The sequence below is a fragment of the Aspergillus brunneoviolaceus genome (assembly GCF_003184695.1).
Source record: "Aspergillus brunneoviolaceus CBS 621.78 unplaced genomic scaffold BO95scaffold_12, whole genome shotgun sequence".
NCBI lineage: Eukaryota > Fungi > Ascomycota > Eurotiomycetes > Eurotiales > Aspergillaceae > Aspergillus > Aspergillus brunneoviolaceus.
Window position 1 is genome coordinate 64,885 of NW_020290742.1, and position 18,949 is coordinate 83,833.

Below are 18,949 nucleotides of genomic sequence, written 5' to 3' on the forward strand. Positions count from 1 at the left end.
AGGTGTTATCTCCGTGGAGCTGGTATAGGTGGTGTGCATCTCCAGAGTCACTTCTCTAATCTACGGCATGACTACTGAATACTTGAGAGGACACCACGAATGCTAGGAGTGGAAGTAGGGATACAAGTTTGATATTAATTATTAATTATGAGAACGAGTGACCGAGATGAAAAAGGTTGAAGCAGGCGTGTCATGTAATAGCCACGCCAAACGCCTTGTTCCAAGACAATATTCCTCAGGGACCTGCGGCAGGGGCAGCAGGACCGGCAGGGGCAGCGGCACCCTTCGTGTCAGCCAATGGCACCCTGTAACTGCAGATGCAGCGACTGCACGGTTCCAAGCATTAGTAACTCAAACCTAGCAAGATCTACCCATCGGGCGGGTCTATAGAAAGATTGGAAAGGAAGGTCTTACAGGTCCTCCGTCCCACCGCATTGCCCACTAAGGGCATTGGCGTTGAGACACTATAGTAAGCGCATCAGCATATGCTTGTGAAAAGGACATACATGCGAGGCAAAGAAATTTCCACAAGACATACCTGGGTGTTACATGTCGCGTCGTTGCAGAAGAGTCGTTTGTCCAACTGATTGGCGCCAGCGTTGAGGGAGGAGGCGGTGGCTGCAGCGCACAGCAGAGCGAAGGTGACAATAGAGGAGAACTGCATGATGAAGGTGGAGGTTTGAGAATCTGGCTGGTGATGGACTGTCTTGCGGAGAGCAGTGGAAGAATTGAAGGCTTGGACTGTGATGAGATGATTTGTGTAGAGACACTTCTAGGGTGAAAAAGTAGGGTTTTATACCTCGGTTTGCCCCTAACCACCCCCAGCGCATACGGTAGTATCACTCAGATCAACATGCATTGTTTGCCTTTTGCTTCTCATACAGTAACTAGCTGCGGTGATCAAGGTCTATCACTTCAAAGCTTCACGCCACATTCCATAGTCCAGAAATACAACCATGTGATCTTCAATTCATGGTTCCAATTTCAGGGATCATCAAAGAGGGTGACTACTATATACAAGTTCTCGTTATACAAAACTGAACCCAGATCGGGTGGTAACTTCCATCAAGGTTCGGTCATCAATGATCAGCAATGGGAACTACTAACGTTAGCTAGTAGATAGTTCCCGCAAGAACTTGGAGGGGGCAAATAAAATGATGCTGCGGATATGGCTCCCGCACAATCCTACATGTCATACCCCTGGGTGATCCCTAACAGCAGATAGTGACATCTGTCATATCAGACAGGGTCCACATAACCACAAGCAGCGTGCATACCTCCTGAAATTCTCAAGATATACCCTCCGTGGCCACGAATTCCACAATTTCCTGCGCTCCACTGGTGGAAGCAATCAGTAGACTTGGCTGTAATTAAACACTATGTACGTTGTATTACATATGAGGTATATATAAGAAGGACCATGTCAGGTGCAGACTGTTGTGCATTTACATCTCCTTTAAAAGGCAGCTTCTGGATATGGCCGCATATTAACATCGGGAAATTGTGAATTTGGCGGCCACGGAGGGTACTCTAACAATATATGTCTCAACAGTGATCGGCATGATATTCGAACCAACAATCTGATCCTTTTTCGAATCTTTCACATCACCGTGGTAGACCCAAACTGATACATCACGCACGTCTCCGAATATATTTCACAGCACAAGTAATACATCCGCAGGTAGAGCGACAGCCGGTGACGACCGGAATCCTCCAGGATCTGCACCAAGTCCTCCAGGCATCGCACCGTACAGCTGTGTTCGTACTCTGCCAGCAGCCGCAGCTGCGTCTGTACGTCTCCGTCAGCCTGCAGGCTTTGCGGCGACGAGAACTCCGGAAAGTCGACCGAGTTGAGGTTTGCGGCGCGGCGGTCGCGCTCGATGCTTCCCAGGTCATTCCACAGCCTGCCTTCCACCGAGATCTGCCGCCACAGCTTCTCGGCCAGATACCTTTCTCGAGCAGTGGTGAAGACATCCCCCTTTTCTTCGGACCCAAGCTTACACACCAGGGACTTGGAGACCACTGCACTCTTGACATCGTGCACGGCAGAGGTGTGTAGCCAGGTGAAGAAGCTCTGACCGCTGGTCACAGCGGTGGTGGCAGACTCGCGGCTGTCTGGTTGCTTCTGATCATGATAGTTTGTGGTATTGATGCTGAGCGATCTATGCGCTTTGGCTTGCTGTATGGCAGCAATCGTCGCCAAGCTGACTTCTTGTCGCAGATCGCGTCGATCAGCAGGACTTGGCTTGGCCGTGGCGAGGTTCACATCAAGAACAAAGCGGAACCAGATAGCGAGGTTGTGCTGGACATTGCTGAGTGCACTTCTGGACTTCCCATTCGTTTCAAGGGTAGGTCTAGCGTGAGAAGAGTGATCTTGGCAAAGACCATTTGTGCCATGGCACAGCTGCTCAATGTATTCGGCTATGGTCTCAGAGGCCGAGTCAGGCAGAGCCACCAGATCCCTTTCCATCAAGTCATCCTCCTGGAAGATCCCAACGGAAAGTTCGATCATACTGTAAACGATGCGGGTGCTAAGTAGATACTCAGGGCGGGAAATATTGGCCAACGTCCAAAAGCAGGCAGCGAACTTGATGTATTTCTCGCCAAGAGCGTTGCCGGTGGAGAATACATGCAAGTCCCTGAGCTTGTGGCTGAACAGGAGAGCTTCGACGACGGACGCCTCAACCACCCACTGTGGCGTTCTCATCTGCGACGGCAATCGCGCGAAGAACTCAGTCATTTTGCGAACCGTGGCAGCCGGAATGTCAACGAGCAGGGATGGTAGTGCGGCCGCTTTCTTGCTAGAGGTCTCGATGTCCCCAGCCGTCACGGCTGCCATGATGTACGAGTCTGACACCGTTGGAATGGCATACAAGGTTTTGTCTAGCCAAAGCTGGTCGTCTGTCGAGCAGCGTTTGTCTCTGGACAGGATAAACTCAAGGCCTCTCCTGACGGCATCATTGAACTCGCTGGAGATCCTCTCAGTCAAACTAAAAGATGTCACGCTCTTTAGTACGAGGAGACCATAGGCCGTCTCTTCCGCAGAGCCTGCGCTGCCCCAGGACCCGTCCTGATTCTGAGTGCGGAGCGTTCGGATCGCAGCCTGGAACAGCGTGATCGGGATTTGGAATTTCATCAGATCATCGGACAAGGCAGCTAGGTCGCCGGCACTCCAGCGCTGCAGGTAAGACATCAGGGCTTCGCACATCAGCATCGTCGGGTAAAACGATGAGATGTTCTAGAAGACCTTCAGTTAATCATAACTCGGTTTTCCGCATCGCAACCAGTCGTGTGACGTACCCATTTATCACGAGGCATCCGATCGCACTTGAACCATTCTTCGCAGAGGTAGCGAACACACTTCTCAATCTGAGACTGGTAGCGGTCATCGGTGGAAAGCAGCACCAGAGCGGTGAGGACGTTCGCATTGGTGCTGATGCTCTTGTGCGTCTCGTATGAGTACGTTGCGAAATGAGTTTCACGTTCAAATCGATCGACCAATACTTGCGGTGAGTAGTGCTTTCCTTGGAGCATCAGAGCTACCAAGGCCTTAGCAGTGTCATCGGCATCAGGGCATGCTTTGGGGACTATTGGCAGGCAGAGACATTAGAATGGGCACCGCGGCGATATTCTACCTTCGATCCAGGAGGTCACTCTACCGAAGCCTACGAGACCATGTTGTTTGATTTCTGCTTCAATCGGCTCGCCAGTCCGCTGTAGATCAGCGGCGGGCGCAATACCGTTGCGCAGCAGATTTGTGGTCACCTTGGTTGAATCAGTATCTTGTTCTATCAGCACTCATGATTGTGGGTCAGAAGCGACATACCCACGCCCACTCAAACACCGTGGTCGGATACCCAGCTGCCACTAGCCCCGATCCTAGACCTACGCCGTTGGAGATCGCGCGCCGAATATAATCCTCGGCCTCGTTATCCCATACGGGGCTATACATCAGATATGCAGATGTCGCAGATGGTGAGCCCAGCATGCTGCCCAGGACTTTGTGCTGGGCTAGCCCACCGAAGTCGATCTTTCCGACCAGAGCTTCCAACGAGTGCAAAAGGGAGGACTGTGGACCGCTGAAGATGAGATCCAGATCAATCTTGGACAGTTTCTTTGCCTGCAGCTTGACGAGGTTCGTCCGGTTGAAGTCAAAAGTGTGGCCCTCTGCCTCCAGCAGGTCCAGCATGGCCGGGAGTCGCAGTTCGAAGCTCACAGGTAGAATGCATGTGACTGTCAGCTCGTTGAGATCTTGCAAAGCCGTATCTAGAAACCGTTTTGCTTTGAGGATCCTTGAGTTGAGCTCCTGCGCATCGACCTCCCCTGGATCCGCCGCGTGCCTTTGCAGGGCCAGGAGAGCCGCCAAAGTGTTGGCAATGGTATCTAATCTGGCGATAGAACTACCCCAAGAACCATCAAGCTCTTGAAGCTGCAGAAGAGTCGAAAAGGCTTCCGGAAACGCCCAGGATGTTACGCCTCCCTCGTTCGGCTTTCTGACAAGTGAGACCCATGCAGTGTCGTAGATGTTGCCGGACATTGTACCGAGTCCATAGGTGGGATGATGCGAGTTTGCAAAACTCTCGTATAGGCATTGGTTCTTCGTCTCGATGAATGTGGCCACAGAATTGTCACGCATCGTGTCAAATAGATGCCTCGAGGAGGTATTGATGAAAAGAAAAACCGAAGGGTAGGTGGCCGACTAATGCTGGCGAAGGAGATGCAGTGCCCTAGCCACAGCTTAAATGTATTGGATGTTTATGGAAATCGAGGACATGATATAGCTATAGAGCATCAATCTAGCAGGGCTGACAGAGTAACCCAGCTATGGCTCAATTGGGCTCAAAATTACCTGCCCAGCGCAACACGTAGCCGCCAGAGCTTCGAGGGCACCAAAGAGGGTCTGACCGGCAAATACTTTCTGTTTTGGGAACCATCTTGTCGATGAATATGATTCCTCAGACTAGCATCAATTGCATTGCATCTCAGACATTGGACTGGCCTGAACAAAGGTTCAGTAGAACAGGCAAGGTTTCCTATCGATCCACAGAGAGAAGATGAATTCACGAGGATAGTGCGACAAGACCGACTCCAGATGGCTTGCAGCTATTTTGACGCAGTCTACCGGTACTATATTATGCCTGTGACCAGGATAAATGTGTCGGAGACAGCGGCCCACATTTGGACCCGTGGCTGGATTGTGGCCGATGTCGATCTTCCGAATCCGGCAATGCGGAGACTTTCCAGGAGGTCCCATGTCACATCGAGCCCTAATTAAAATACATTCATGCAGAATCTGACACCTCAAAACTCACCCCCTTACTTGTAGTCGGCAGTCATTGGCACTACCTACCTAGTGCATTGTGAGACACCTTATCCTGCTAATATCTCTCCCGTCTGCGCCTTATCCTTGACAGCTTGAAGAGGTGGAGTGCTCATTGCTTCTGTACCACCGCCACTCCCCCAATATACCTCAAGCTGAGACCAAATGTAATATAAGAATCTGCATTCTCTCCCTGTCTACTCATCAACAAGCAAAGGATAGATTCAGTCGCGATGCTTGAGATCTTGACCCCTACTAGGGAGCACGTGGCTTTGGGTGGCACGATCCTGACACTCGTTGCTTTCATTCTGCGCAGTATATATCGCCTGTTTTTCGATTCGCTGCATCATATTCCCGGCCCAAAGCTAGCTGCGATCTCCCATCTGTATGAATTTTACTACGATGTCATCTGCGAGGGCATGTTCGTGTGGGAAATCGAAAGGATGCACCAGAGATATGGTAAGGTGAATCTCCTTTGCGTGGGAAGCATCGGCTTTTTTACCCGGCGTGCACGGCCCCTCTCTTCCTAACACAACAGCGTCATCATGATAGGACCCATCGTGCGAATCAATCCCCGCGAGGTGCACATCAAGGATCCCTCTTTCTACGACGAGATCTATGCTCCGGCCACGGGGATGCGGGACAAGGATCCCAAGTCCGTCCACATCTTCAGTGCACCAGGCGCGATGGTCTCCACCGTGGGACATCACACGCATCGCAGGCGCCGACGGATCCTCACCTCGTTCTTCTCGCGACGGGCGATCGAGGGGATCGAGCTGACGATCCAGGCGTCGCTCCAACAATTCCTTAACGCCCTCGCCATTGCCCATAGAGAGGGGAGAGTGCTCGACTTGATCGACCGACTGCAGGGGCTGACCGGCGACCTCATCACGCAGTATGCATACGGCACCAGCTACGAGCTCCAGGCGGAGGAGAACATTGGCAAGGGAATCGTCAAGGTGGTTCAGGAGGGGACCGACCAGATCCACCTGCAGCGGTTCTTCCCCTTGATGGGCACTCTTCTACGCTTGATTCCCTCGTGGTTCATGGCGCGGGTCTTTCCCGCCCGAGCCCGGGTCTATGATCTGTTGGAGGGGGTGCGAGAACAGTCTCTGGCCGCGCTGGAATCGAGAAGCACCGTCCAGGAGCCCGGCGGTGCCGCCAAAGCGATCACCATGTTTCATGCTCTCACTGATCCAGAGGTTCCGCCGGAGGAACGGACGCTGCAGCGCCTCGAGGATGAGGGATTGGTGCTATTTGCCGCTGGTACTGAGACGACGGCGACGACGCTCTCTGTGGCCATCTTCCATGTTCTGAATGATCCAGCGGTCTTTCGCAAACTCCGCTCTGAACTCAAGCAGATCATGCCCACTCCGCATCATCCGGTCACATGGCGCCAGCTTGAGAAGCTGCCATACTTGGTACGTACTGTTCCTTTTATGATCGGACTCTGGCTACTCCTTCTGGTCCACTTGGGAAGAAAGACCCCTTTCTGATTGAATTGACCGTTTTATGTGGTGCAGACAGCAGTTATTCACGAAGCTCTCCGCCTTTCCGGGATTGTGATGCGGCAACAGAGGATCTCGCCGATAGAGGTACTGAGGTACAAAGACTGCGTCATTCCACCAGGGGTAAGTCGTACCTAACCCATTTAGCTACCTCTTGAACACTGGCTCACGTAAGCAACATAGACACCTGTCAGCACGATCGCATACTTCGTGCACAGAGATCCCTCCCTATTCCCCGATCCGGAGAGATTTCACCCGGAACGATGGATCCTCGCCGCGGAGCGGAAAGAAGGTCTTTTACGCTATCTGGTGACATTTGGCAGGGGCAATCGGGCCTGTCTAGGGATGAAGTATGTTTATCTACTCCCTCTCGGGTGTCTCTCATTAGCGGCTAACCTTCCCCCTCCGTGGCACGACAGCCTAGCCTACGCGGAACTGTACAATGTCTTGGCTACGGTGATTCGTCGATTTGATCTGGAACTCTACGAGACTACGAGGGAGGATGTCCGCTTTGTGCGGGACAAATTGCTACCGCGGGGCAGGGATGGGCCATGGCGTGTGCGAGTCAAGGTGGCTGGGATTGTTGAAGAATAGGTGGTTTTCTACTCACTTAGTATGGGCGCAGTCTACTCTACAGTGCATTGGAAATAGTGGGGGGTCGAGAAGGGGCCATCGAGGCATTGTACTTGGATCGTAAGTTGTAGATCGAGAGTAGCTGGGTAACGTCACGAGTAGATGTTCTAGCTATGGGGCTTACCTCCACGGTGGAAAGACTTTTAGTGAGTAAGAAGAAGGGACAACGATGCTGTTTCATACCGCGGAAATGCATTTCGCGAAGTCTACACCGACTAGTCTTCTGCGCAACTCTGCAGACATCACCCACCCACGCCTGCGTCAGTCATGCTGGAGTTAGAGACGGGTCACATCGTTGCTCGTGCAAAACCTCCCTGGCCAGCCCGCCTCTCCCCCTTGCGTCAGAATCCATTGGGGTTGGTGATTTTATAAGTGGTTTCAGCACTCACACCACCCGCAATTTTATCCTCAACCTCTACCTCCCCCCCCCCCCCGGTCCCACACATCAGCCCCAACCCGAACACAATGGGACAAACCGCCTCGGCTCCGCGACCAGGAACACAGCTCCAAGTGATCGGAGCAGGCCTGCCTCGCACAGGGACCGCCTCATTCAGCACGGCGTTAAGCATCCTCCTCGACGGCCCCGTCTACCATGGCGGCACGCAACTCACCCGCGGGCCACCGGGCGAGCTGAAAGCCTGGATCCAGATCCTCCGCTGCTGGCTAGCTGGCGGGAAGCAGCAGCGGGGGGAATGTCAGCGCCTTCTCCGACACCAGCTCGACGGCTATGCGGCCATCACCGACGCCCCGGGCTGCCAGCTCCTCCCCGAGCTGATGGCGCTCTACCCAGACGCCAAGGTCATCTGCACGGTGCGCGACCCGGGTTCCTGGGAGAAGAGCATGGCGCAGGTGCACAGCTTCACGCGTCTGGGATGTCTCAAGCTCCTCCTCCTCCCACTGCCGGGCATGCGACACTTCGTGGACTTCACCTGGCTGCTGCGCCGGCAGTGGTGCCGTCTCTATGCGGACGATCAGAGCCTGACCTCCGTTCAGCAAATCAGCGGCACGCTGATCCACCGTGGCATCTACGAGCGGCATATCGCCTGGATCGAAGCGAACGTCCCCGCCGACCGCGTGGTGTTCGTCGACGTGCGCGATGGGTGGGAGCCGCTGTGTCGCGCGCTGGGGAAGGAGGTCCCTCCAGGTATTCCCTTCCCGCGGATCAACGATGCGGATGCGATTGTGCGCACCGGGCGCGAGTATATTCGTCGCGCGATGGTGCAGTGGGTTGGAATTGTAGGTGTCGTTGGCATCGTGGTTCTCCTGGTTAGGCGATGGAGGGGTTGAATGTGTTCTACGAGGGAGGGGAGCTCGATGGTGAGGACGGGGTAGCGGTGGGGACTGATATTTGATATACGGTCTATCGCATTAAGGTCCATATAGCAGGTCAAACTGCACTGGGCAGCAGGCCGATAAATGCCTCTGTACCATGGGTGTGGTCCGAGTCTGAACACCCCCTGTGCACTAGCAACCACCGCCAGATCATGACCCATTCAGCTTTAAGGAATAGAACAACCCGGCCATCCCCATTTACGGACCGCTCTATGATCCTGTGCATCCTGTGCCTGCTCTATTCGGTCTCAAAACTCAAGACGCCCAGCCTGCCGTGCTGTACATCAGGCCCTCTGTCGGGGTGAGGTAGTCGACCGCTTAGGCCTTCAGCAGTGTCCTCGCCCCTACGCTTGAGGATGTTCAGCAGCTCCAGGTCACTCCGGTTTGAGTAGATAGTATGAATCTCGAAAGGCAATTCACGGAATTGGTTTATGCTCAAGTGTCGGCCTGCAGTTTAAGGATGTCGTCGCGCATTCAAAAGATTGTGCCTGGGAGGTCCGCTACCGTGACACAGCCACGGCGGGGTATGGATTGCCTCTGCGTATAAGTTCTGGAGTTCGAGCAAGGGAGCGAAACCAATGCCTGGTGTCTTACCGATTGCATGAGTCTGGCGGCTATGCAAAACCAGCCTCGTAGTCTTGTCTAGGCCGATCCCGATGTATTTTCATCCAGGCGGACATGGCCAGGGTGTCACACCGTGTCACGCCAATACAAGTCCAGCCCCTGGCCACGATGGAAATTTGGAAGCTCCTCCACAATCTCGTCAACACGATAGCCTTGCTTGCGGAATGGATATTTTCCGTGACACGAAAGATGCTATGGGCGACCGGCTTGCCGCGACGAAGCCTGGGGTAGTGTGGGTATCGAAGAATCTCGTTCGGGGCTTTTAGTGCGGACTAGGTTCTCCTCCTAGGTTAATATAGTCAAGTAACTTACAGCAAAGAAGCGGTTCGCAGGGGGTTCCCAATGCCCCTGATGCTTTCAGCGGCCTCGGACGTTCTTCGCAGCCACTTATTCACTGCCAGCAGCAGTTTGTGTTCAAATGATTTTCCTCTCCCGACAAGCAGCCATTATAAGGTGTATGGACGATATATCTCTGTCCTTTTCGGCTCCAGTAGTTTCTGGGTGGTCTGACTGACGGCAAAGGTGACAGTGAATGTGGATCTCTGAGTCAACCAAGAGAGGTAACAATAAAACTAGTACGGCTCAAATAGTGTGCGGATTCCAGATGCTTTAGCCTTGCCGGGGGCGGAGCTCGGTGGAATCACGGTCAACTTTCAGCAGGCATTAAGCTTGATGACCACGGTCTGACCTGTTAGATTGCATGACATTATAATCAATTGTCATCATGCACAGCTCCCGCCTCCCCCGCCCCCTCATGAACCCGTGAATTCGTGACATCTCCAACTTGCATGGTGCAAGTCTTTTAGGATAGGAAGCGTTTAGAACGTGCAATTCGAGGCTACCTAGGGAGACTAACTACACCCATCCTGATCACCGAGTATCCTAGCATTGCATGTTTTTCCAATTGAGGCACTGTACAGTACTGTGGCCCAGATGACTTGCACAAGCGGGCGATATTGATCTAAATGCTCTCGTCAATGAGTATATATGTAGAGCAGTTCAGCGCATGCTTGATTTCCCCCATTTAGGGGAAGCTCTATGTACACTTACTGGGCCATTCCCACCATCCTAACTAAGAGTGATGCAGATCTTTCCAATGCCCTCACCCAAGGCGAGCTCCTTATACGCAGCCACAACCTCCTCGCGCGTGAACCTGAACACCTTCTCGACCGGGAGCTGCAACCTGACTCGATCAACAAAGGTGACCAGGTCCTCCAGCATATACTTGGGGCCGATGAGGATACCGCGCACGACTGCCGCTTTACCGAGCGCCAGCAGGGGCACGTTGGGCATCTTGGCCGCATCGTACTGGGCCAGATAGCCGATGACGCTAATCACGCCCCCATACGCAATCGCCCGGAGAGTCTGCTCGATGGTGCCGACGCCGCCGATCTTGATAATGTGGTCGATTCCCTGCTCGCCCACCAGCTCGAGGGCCCGGTCCGCCCATGCTGGGTATGCTGGGTATTCCGTATAATTGATGCAGTGGTCCGGAGAGTACTTGGCCTTGACCGCGGCGAGCTTCGCGTCGCTCGAGGAGGTGACGATCGTGGTTGCGCCGGCAGCCTTGGCGATCGCCAACGCGGTCAGTGCGACGCCTCCGGTGCCTATACGTTGAGTGGGCCTTGTGAGTAGGTGTCCGCAATGAGGGTTTAATGGATAAGGAAATGGAAGCAAAGCGCAAGGGAAAAGCTCACCCTGCACCAGCACATTTTGCCCCGGCTTTGGCGGCACATTACCAAATAATCCATTCCACGCGGTGACGCCGGCGCACACCAGCGAAGCAAGCTCCGCATAACTCTGGCGTGCGCTGGTAGGAACTTTGACGACACTGGCGGCGGGGCGCACCACATACTCGGCCAAGGGACCGTCGATATACCCGCCCTGGCAGGTCAGCCAGCTCTTCTGCGCCCCATAGAAGTATCTCGTGTTGAAGCTGATGGCCACGCGGTCGCCCTGAGTCAGATTGCCCACTCCTTCGCCAACAGCGACGATATCGCCTGCCCCGTCCGAGCAAGGGATCAGGTTGTCCGTCACGGGGAACGGGTACTGTCCCGTCGCTACCTGCAGGTCTCGTGAGTTCAGAGCGACCGCGCGGATCTTGATGGGGACATCATGGCGGCCGACCTCCGGGGTAGCTTCTTCGCATTCAACCAGATCGTCGAACGAGGTGCGTTTGGGGAAGCGGAAGACTCTGTGGCGCCGCTGTTGATCGTGAGGCACTGTGAGGTTGCTGGGGGTGACTGGTTGCAAGCAGGGATCTTGTGGATCAGAGGCGAGGGTTGTTGCTGGTTGAACTGTTTGACGCAGACTGAGGTGGGATTGACTGGAGTCAGGGAATTGGATTCAGGACAGATGAACCAACTGCAAAAAAGATAGTTGAGTGCTAGATAGTCCTACTACTCCACCATCTATCGATGATAAATCGGGGTCGAAGGAGTTGACTACCAACACTACCTATTATTTTCTCCACTCGCCGTCCACGTAGGGCTGACTGCCCGGTTTGGGAGACGGGGTTGGAGGTGGAGAGGGTCTTCCTGGTGTATTCCATGGCCAACCCGCCTCCGTCTTGTAGCTATCAAGATTGCTGATAAGGAAGGAACCCCCTTCACTTGAATCGTGCAGTGCGTTCTGTTGGCCCTCGCTTGAGGAAGATGATCCCGAGGGGGGGGGGAGGGGGGGGTGCGTAGCTGAATTCATGATGGATGTAATCTAGCTATCATTCTGCCATACTAACACCATCCTCCTTCCGTGCGTTGAATCGTGTTAATCATACACACGCCACCTCGTCACAGAGGATTGACAAGACCTGCTTGGCATTTCGGAGATGCTTGGGGGTGCTTTGGAGGTTCAGTGGAGATGCTGAAGGGAGAAGTGGGCCTATTGCGAGCACCTCCAACTGCACCTCCAGCTTGCCAAGCCCTGGAAGAGAAATGGCAAGACAAAGCTGTCTGTGTTCTGCTGCTGCCTTGGTATCGAGCGGAAGCAAATACATATGCCCTCCCGACTCATTGACAAGCTTTACCATTGAGTGCTCGTCTTCGAGGGGACAGATTCCTCCAAGCACAGCCAGGCCTCCATTTCACGAAGCCCACTCACCGTATGGATCATTATACACAGGACCTATAGAGGGTAGACTCGAAGAACATGGAATATCCTGCCAAATCTGAGAACCTGTATACAATGGCTGACCACAACAAAGAACCCTCACGATTGTCTCATTCACACATTTGAAGTACACTGACCGATGACACTGACCGATGTAAGCCAGAGCACTCCACCATCAAACATCTTCTTGACATCCGCCACCCACCCACAGCACAATCGGCATGGCCATATTGAACAGCAGATGAAAGGGCACCGTCCACAAAACTGTATACAGGAACTTGGGCGCCATGACGGTCCAAACCACGGCCTCGTCCCTAAGCAGGTAGCACGCTCCCATAGCGCCAACAAGACCATACGCCACGAAAATTGTCCGAAGTCCCAGGTGTTCGCAAAAGCCAGTACGACCACTGCGTTCTCCCTGCCCGGTCGCGCCCAGCAATCGTAATCCATTCCCGCTCCACCAGATCGGACTAGCGTAATTGCTGCAGAAGGTATGCACGGGACTGAGCAGCCAGTGGTGGGCTTGAAGTCCGTTAAAACCCTCGGTGTATCGGAGCGCTGCGATCTTGTTCGCGTTGCCGAAGGCAAAGAATGCGCTGTGGGTGAACAGGACAATGGAGAAGCAAGCTTGGAAGGGGCTGAGGTTTGCGGCCGAAGACACTGTATGATATGAAGACGGGGGTCAGAGACATGTGGGTCAAGGAGATTAGAGTCGCCTCAGGACAAAGCCAATACGCACCGATCCACTCGAGCTGAATGCGGTAGATCAGAAGAAGCGGGATATTGCCGGGAATAGTCTGCATGAACAAGTATAGGTTTAGGACTTCAAGTAGAGCGGGGAGTTCGGCTGCTGGAAGAGGGCCAGGATTAGCGGCAGTCCCAACAATCGCCGATAGGGCAAAGTGCCCCTGTCAACTCACCATTTACGCTCTTCAGCGACGCTTCTTGGGCGCAAGAGCGCAGGACCACGTAGCCACCCCCCATAGCTAGACTCGCAAAGATAAGTTGAGCCATCTGCGTTAGGGGAAGCTGCTACAATAATGCCCTGCAGCCATTCAGGGGCGCGATGAATGAGACCTGGGCCAGCCCGGGCTGCAGAGGCAAACTTGAACAAAAAGACGGTCAGGATTATTGCTCGGTGAGCAAATACAAGGAGTGGCTTATCTTGAGCGTCACGTGTGACATTTCTCCTACGATGCACTGTGAGTGTGTAGGAGGTGTGGACAAGAGTCACTGCAATCAGAAACCAAAGACAAAGGGGACGTCTGTCGAAGAGACTTTGCATGCTGTATACTTTCGCGGCTGCTTCCCGATCATGGATATTCCACCGCTGCGACAGTATGTGCAAGAAAAGGGGGGTGCAATTACCGAGGCCTAGCATGTAGGAAGAGCGGCCGGTACTGAAGATTACCCAGCCCATCCATACGGTAGAACCCCAGAACCAAAAGAGTTGCTCTTTCTCCACAAGAAATGGAAACAGTAAAGTAAGGCCGTTGCCAAGTTGGAAAAGGTTCAAGACCAAGAAGTTCTTGCTCGGCGGAGGAATTGACTTGCAAGTAACCCAGGCAAGCAGTAGTGCGATCACGGCCATTGCAATGCCATAGTGGAGAAGAGACACTGGCATGTTTTCGACCGTCGCATCTTTTAGTTTATTCTGAAGCTCTTTGCTCATCTAAGATGTTTCTCAGTCACGTCAGTCATGCATGTTGCGCGCCTGCCACCGGGGAATAGAATTATTACCAGAGAAAGCTCTCCTAGGCTCCTTTCATTGAGAGACTCATGTGGTACACCATGCCAGTCAAGGTCGATCTCGCAAGCAGCCACCCCCGTATCAGGTCCGCAAGATAAGGCTCGAAGATGCTCGAGATTCTCAAGAACAAGATTGAATTGATCTGTGGAGGGACTCCACAGATCAAGAAGTTGAGGAATGAAGACCCCAATGCTAGCGGAAGGTATAGAAACACCCAGCAACCATGCCATGGTAGGTACAATATCTACCTGCTGCATGACAGTGTAGTAGTCAAAGGTGCCAGCGGTGGGTACTGCAGGTGATTCATAGCTTCGATTGAGCGACTTGAAACGGGGCGAGATGAACATCATCGCGGCCGACACTTCAGGGTCCGATGCACCGCCATGACCCCCCCACCTATCCAAGGCCAGATGAGCCTCCGTCTCGAGAGCTTCATAGGTCTCTCGAATGATAGCATCCATCTGACGTTGCTTGGGTGCCATGAATTCGCTGTCCGCGCCACCCATATGCCCGACGTGGTCAATGCCGGGAAAGTGAAGGACCAGTGCGCTCCAGTCATCTCGCTGAAGCTCCATCATGGCATTGGCGGACACGTTCAGGTCTGGTGAATCAATGTCCTGTGCGGGTTTCAGCGATCTACCAGTCATTCCATGTGTCCTTTCCCTCTGGCGTTCAGCGGAAGAAGAGGTGGGCTCTTGAGCCTTCGAGACTCACTGGGACGAATAACGGCGAGATAGGACACCCTCGGTCAAAGACCTCGAGAAATAGCTGTACCCACGTGTCGTCGCCGTAGAAGTGCAGGCTTCCCCTCCCAGCAGCTTTCAGGTGCCCTAACCACGTATCTGTAGATTCGGGCGTGCCGGGTCCGTCATCAGCGTTGTGAAAGACGTCCAAGAACATGGAGGCTGAGCCGACAGTCATCGCCTTTATACATGCCCTAGTCAGACTTGGCGAGCCCGTTTTCATAGTAAAAGGCATGGCTGCGCCGGAGCGGATTAGACTTGGGTATCATATCAGCTCCGGTGGTTTACGGATTCGGCGACGGATCATTGCATACCTTTGCGTGAATTCGAACTGAGAATGTGGGCTGTAAACAAAGTCACTGTATCCTTTTGGCTTAGTATCAGGTGTTAGGGTCGAAAGTAGTCGCTGGCATCTGTTTCGAAACCCACCTGCGGAGCGCATCAATCATCAAAAACACCACTTTCTCGAAGGGGGCTTCTTGGTCAAAAGGGCGCCTGTCTAGCGGTACTTTTTTTGCCGATGAGGGGGGCATGGGCCGGAAAAAGCCCATGGTGAACACAATAGCAGACGCAATTATCAGTCCATTGGCGAGGAGGAGAAGAGCTCCACGGGAACGCCAGCCCATCGCGTCCAACAGACTCAAAGGAGCAAGAGACAATAGACAACTACGGTGATGCTGATAGGTGATCTTCAGAGTCGAATGCTTTTACAATTCGATCTTTCTGAGTGGGAAGCTGTATATTCATTGGCGTTGACTATCGGTATGACCGACATGTAAATCGAGCATACGGAGTGCTGCGTCAAAGCTTTCCTGAGGGCTCGAGAGCTTGATATGCTCAACCAAAACATTGGGAAATTCAAGAAGAGCGAGTTACTAAGTAGTTACAACACCGGACACCGTAGTGAATACTGTTCCTGGCGGAAAACATGAGTTCTGATGGCTCTCATTCTGCAGTACTTCTCATAATATGACCTGTCTGGCACAATACGAGCATTGGGTGAATGCGGTAAATGAGCCGTCGATCCCCGCCATCTACGATCTGATGAAAAGTTCTCTCCCTACTCCGTACAGCTTTCCATCTAGTCGAGTTTCTGTTCATCAATACAGGGGCTGCCCCGATCGTGAGCATGCTTGATGAGAGGAGAGCAGAGGCGTCGTCCATAATGCATGGTTGCCAGTTCGGGTCACCATAAGTCATGCAACCAAGTACGATCTTGGAGACCTTCAGACCCGACGCACCAAGCCTAAGATCTGGATGGTCAGATGAAGGTGGTTTTGCTCCGTAAAGCCGACTTTACGTAATGTATTCCATTCTGAGAGCTGTCGTAAAGACTTTCTGTCTAGAGGTCCAAGTCAAAAGGCTTGAAATGACACAAATTTCCCTGCAGAGGTGATATTCAAGCTTCAATTCTAGCAACATGGGCTTTTGGAGAAATAGAAGCGACCCGGACTAAGAACGCATCAAACTAAGCCCGCCGTGACCGTTGGTTGAGCGAAATCCGCTAAATGATGACACTCTGCAAACGGCAACATCGTTTCACGTTCCGGACAACCCACTGGACCTGTCCGCCATGCCCGCGTTGCCTCACAGAGATACCGTTCCAGTCCGTTTTAGCCGTACGACTTTATTACTGTTTTGAAATAAGAATTCGGGATGATGGAGTCGACCTGTAATTGTCAGCAATTAGTGTAAAGCTTAAGAACTCAACACGTGACCATTGCGCATTCGATCGAGAACCGAACCAGCCTGGAGTGCAAGATTCCGAAACAGCTCTGATTAGCTAGTAAAAGCGGTTCCTAAAATTCTTCTGTGCCATTTACTTCCATCAAGCGTATAACGGTGTGCACTTCAGTCCCGAATTTTATGACGTCGGTGACATTGTGTCGGAACATGCAGTTCACCAGTATCGTTCAGCTACGCACTAGCTGCTTGTAAGTAGATTCATTCACGGCGAACTATTCGAAAAGGGTCAATTTGGAAAGACGCTTCGGGGCAGCGAGGAGTGGTCCAGGCATCTTTATTTGTAAACGTACCATGTATGTGTTCAGTATCGAGCTACAAGTGCTGAGTAGACGAGAACAGAACGAAATGAGTTTTATCCTAGAGCTAATGTGATAGTGTCACACTTAGACCGAGGATGGGTTTGAAGATATAACCAATCCAAGCCGAGACAACGAAGGGATTAAGGTCCATTAATTACCCCTCCACATCGACCAGCTTCAATTGCATCTCCGATAACTTAAGTTAGCTGCTATTACGTCTTCGGGCTGTACGCATTGGGGAAGTAGCCGGGAGCTCATTGGTCCCTCCGTTAAACTCCTTCGCAATCTGGACATCCTCCAGGTATTCCCCACCTGTCCCCTCCAAGACATAAGAGACAGCAGCCCATACAGGGGAAAATCTAAGCATATCCATATATTTCTCCAATGGGCCCACCTCGGCCTGAACCAGCCTTTAGGGCCGAACCTCAGTGACGAGGAGATCTCGGTAAAGTACTATGTTCTTTATCATCTCACTCGATTCGTTCACTATCTAACCTGAGACGGGTGACATCATTAGTGCCCACCCTTTACACTAAAAGATGACACGCCCAGAGATTTAAGTAAAATACAGCCAAAGTAAGCCCTGCATATAAACTAAGTACGGTTTCCTTATGCATATTGTAGGATTTCTCACTGTATTTTCGTGAGATATCCGGTAAATTGAAACGAATGAGGTTTTTGTGATGTATTGTATGGTATGAGTAGACTTGCATTTTTCTCGGGGTTGTCCGGGGAAGCCGGAACGAGCGAGTCTTCTCTAATCGAATCAAGCAGGTATTAAAAGGCCCTCAGTTTACCTTTGCCCGATCCTTCTAGCAATCAAGATTCAACTTCACTTGCACAAGTCTTGCTTCTCTTAACTCTTTCCTATCAATTCCTCCGCCAGCACCATGACTAGCCGGTATGCTGAAGTCCACAAGAACCCTCAAGGTCCAGGAGATGCCCGGCCCACAGCACAGCAGATTATTGATGATGAAGGGCTTAAAGGTCAACTGGCCGATCGATCTATGTTGATAACTGGCGCATCATCAGGAATTGGGGTCGAGTCTGCCAAGGCGCTTTTTGCAACGGGCGCAACATTGTATCTCACGGGACGAAACCTGGACAAGACCAAGAAAGCCCTGGGCGAACTGGCTTCTTCGCCTCGCGTGCACATACTGGAATTGGATCTAGAGTCTCTATCGAGTGTGCGCGCATGTGCTGCTGAGCTCCTCTCCCAAACCAAGACTTTGAATGTCTTTATCGCCAACGCGGGTGTCATGGCAACCCCTGAGGGTCGGACCAAGGATGGATTCGAGACCCAGTTCGGCACGAACTACCTTTCTCAGTTCCTATTGTTCCTCCTCATACGCCCAGCTCTCTTAGAAGGCGCCGCTGTTACAGGGTCTGACTCTCGGGTCATCTTGCTGTCATCTATCGCCCACCGATACTCGGAAGTCGACTTTGAAAATATCAACTTAGACGGTGCCTATGATAAGTGGAAAGCGTATGGACAAAGCAAGACCGCTCTTCTTTGGGCGGCTAATGAGATTGACCGTCGTTACGCTTCCAAAGGACTGCGCGCCTTCAGTGTTCAGCCTGGTGGCATTCAGACCGGACTCCTGCAGCATTTGTCTGAGGAAGAAAAGGCCGGACTCGCATCTGATCCAACGCTTGGACCTCAATTCAAGAGCCCACCACAAGGAGCTGCCACCTCTGTATGGGGGGCCGTCTCTAGAAGCTTGGAAGGAATTGGTGGAAAATATCTCGAAGACGTGCAGATCGCCAAACCGTATGATGCGAGCGAGGGACAATGGGCACCCGGCTATTTCCCCCATGCGTACAGCCCGGCGAAGGAGAAGCTGCTATGGGACATGTCATTGAAAATTCTCGGCATCGAAGAGTAA

The 18,949-nt window shown here is 52.6% G+C and overlaps 6 protein-coding genes across 6 annotated transcripts; 3 read left to right on the forward strand and 3 right to left on the reverse strand.

The window, feature by feature from the left end:
- Positions 1–235: 235 nt before the first annotated feature.
- Positions 236–692, reverse strand: BO95DRAFT_511952 (uncharacterized protein; the record flags this gene model as incomplete). The annotated part of the gene is made up of 3 exons (XM_025591478.1): positions 539–692; positions 415–464; positions 236–326 (listed from the first exon to the last, which is right to left on the reverse strand). The coding sequence occupies exons 1-3, from the start codon at positions 662–664 to the stop codon at positions 236–238; spliced, it is 267 nt and encodes an 88-aa protein (XP_025445296.1). The 5' UTR covers positions 665–692.
- A 908-nt stretch (positions 693–1,600) lies between these two features.
- BO95DRAFT_450691 (terpene synthase family protein) lies at positions 1,601–4,636 on the reverse strand (the record flags this gene model as incomplete). Its single annotated transcript, XM_025588022.1, has 4 exons — positions 1,601–3,238; positions 3,301–3,587; positions 3,660–3,765; positions 3,827–4,636. 4 exons carry the CDS (start codon positions 4,634–4,636, stop codon positions 1,601–1,603), a joined length of 2,841 nt encoding a protein of 946 aa, XP_025445297.1.
- A 917-nt stretch (positions 4,637–5,553) lies between these two features.
- BO95DRAFT_450692 (putative cytochrome P450 oxygenase) lies at positions 5,554–7,422 on the forward strand (the record flags this gene model as incomplete). The annotated part of the gene is made up of 5 exons (XM_025588023.1): positions 5,554–5,779; positions 5,873–6,741; positions 6,844–6,951; positions 7,012–7,178; positions 7,248–7,422. The coding sequence occupies 5 exons, from the start codon at positions 5,554–5,556 to the stop codon at positions 7,420–7,422; spliced, it is 1,545 nt and encodes a 514-aa protein (XP_025445298.1).
- Positions 7,423–7,926: 504 nt separating this feature from the next.
- BO95DRAFT_355837 (sulfotransferase family protein) lies at positions 7,927–8,748 on the forward strand (the record flags this gene model as incomplete). The annotated part of the gene is made up of 1 exon (XM_025582269.1): positions 7,927–8,748. One exon carries the CDS (start codon positions 7,927–7,929, stop codon positions 8,746–8,748), a length of 822 nt encoding a protein of 273 aa, XP_025445299.1.
- Positions 8,749–10,485: 1,737 nt separating this feature from the next.
- On the reverse strand, positions 10,486–12,814 carry BO95DRAFT_450694 (zinc-dependent alcohol dehydrogenase family protein; the record flags this gene model as incomplete). The annotated part of the gene is made up of 3 exons (XM_025588024.1): positions 10,486–11,024; positions 11,115–11,611; positions 12,798–12,814. 3 exons carry the CDS (start codon positions 12,812–12,814, stop codon positions 10,486–10,488), a joined length of 1,053 nt encoding a protein of 350 aa, XP_025445300.1.
- Positions 12,815–17,953: 5,139 nt separating this feature from the next.
- BO95DRAFT_489061 (short-chain dehydrogenase) lies at positions 17,954–18,949 on the forward strand (the record flags this gene model as incomplete). Its single annotated transcript, XM_025590547.1, has 1 exon — positions 17,954–18,949. One exon carries the CDS (start codon positions 17,954–17,956, stop codon positions 18,947–18,949), a length of 996 nt encoding a protein of 331 aa, XP_025445301.1.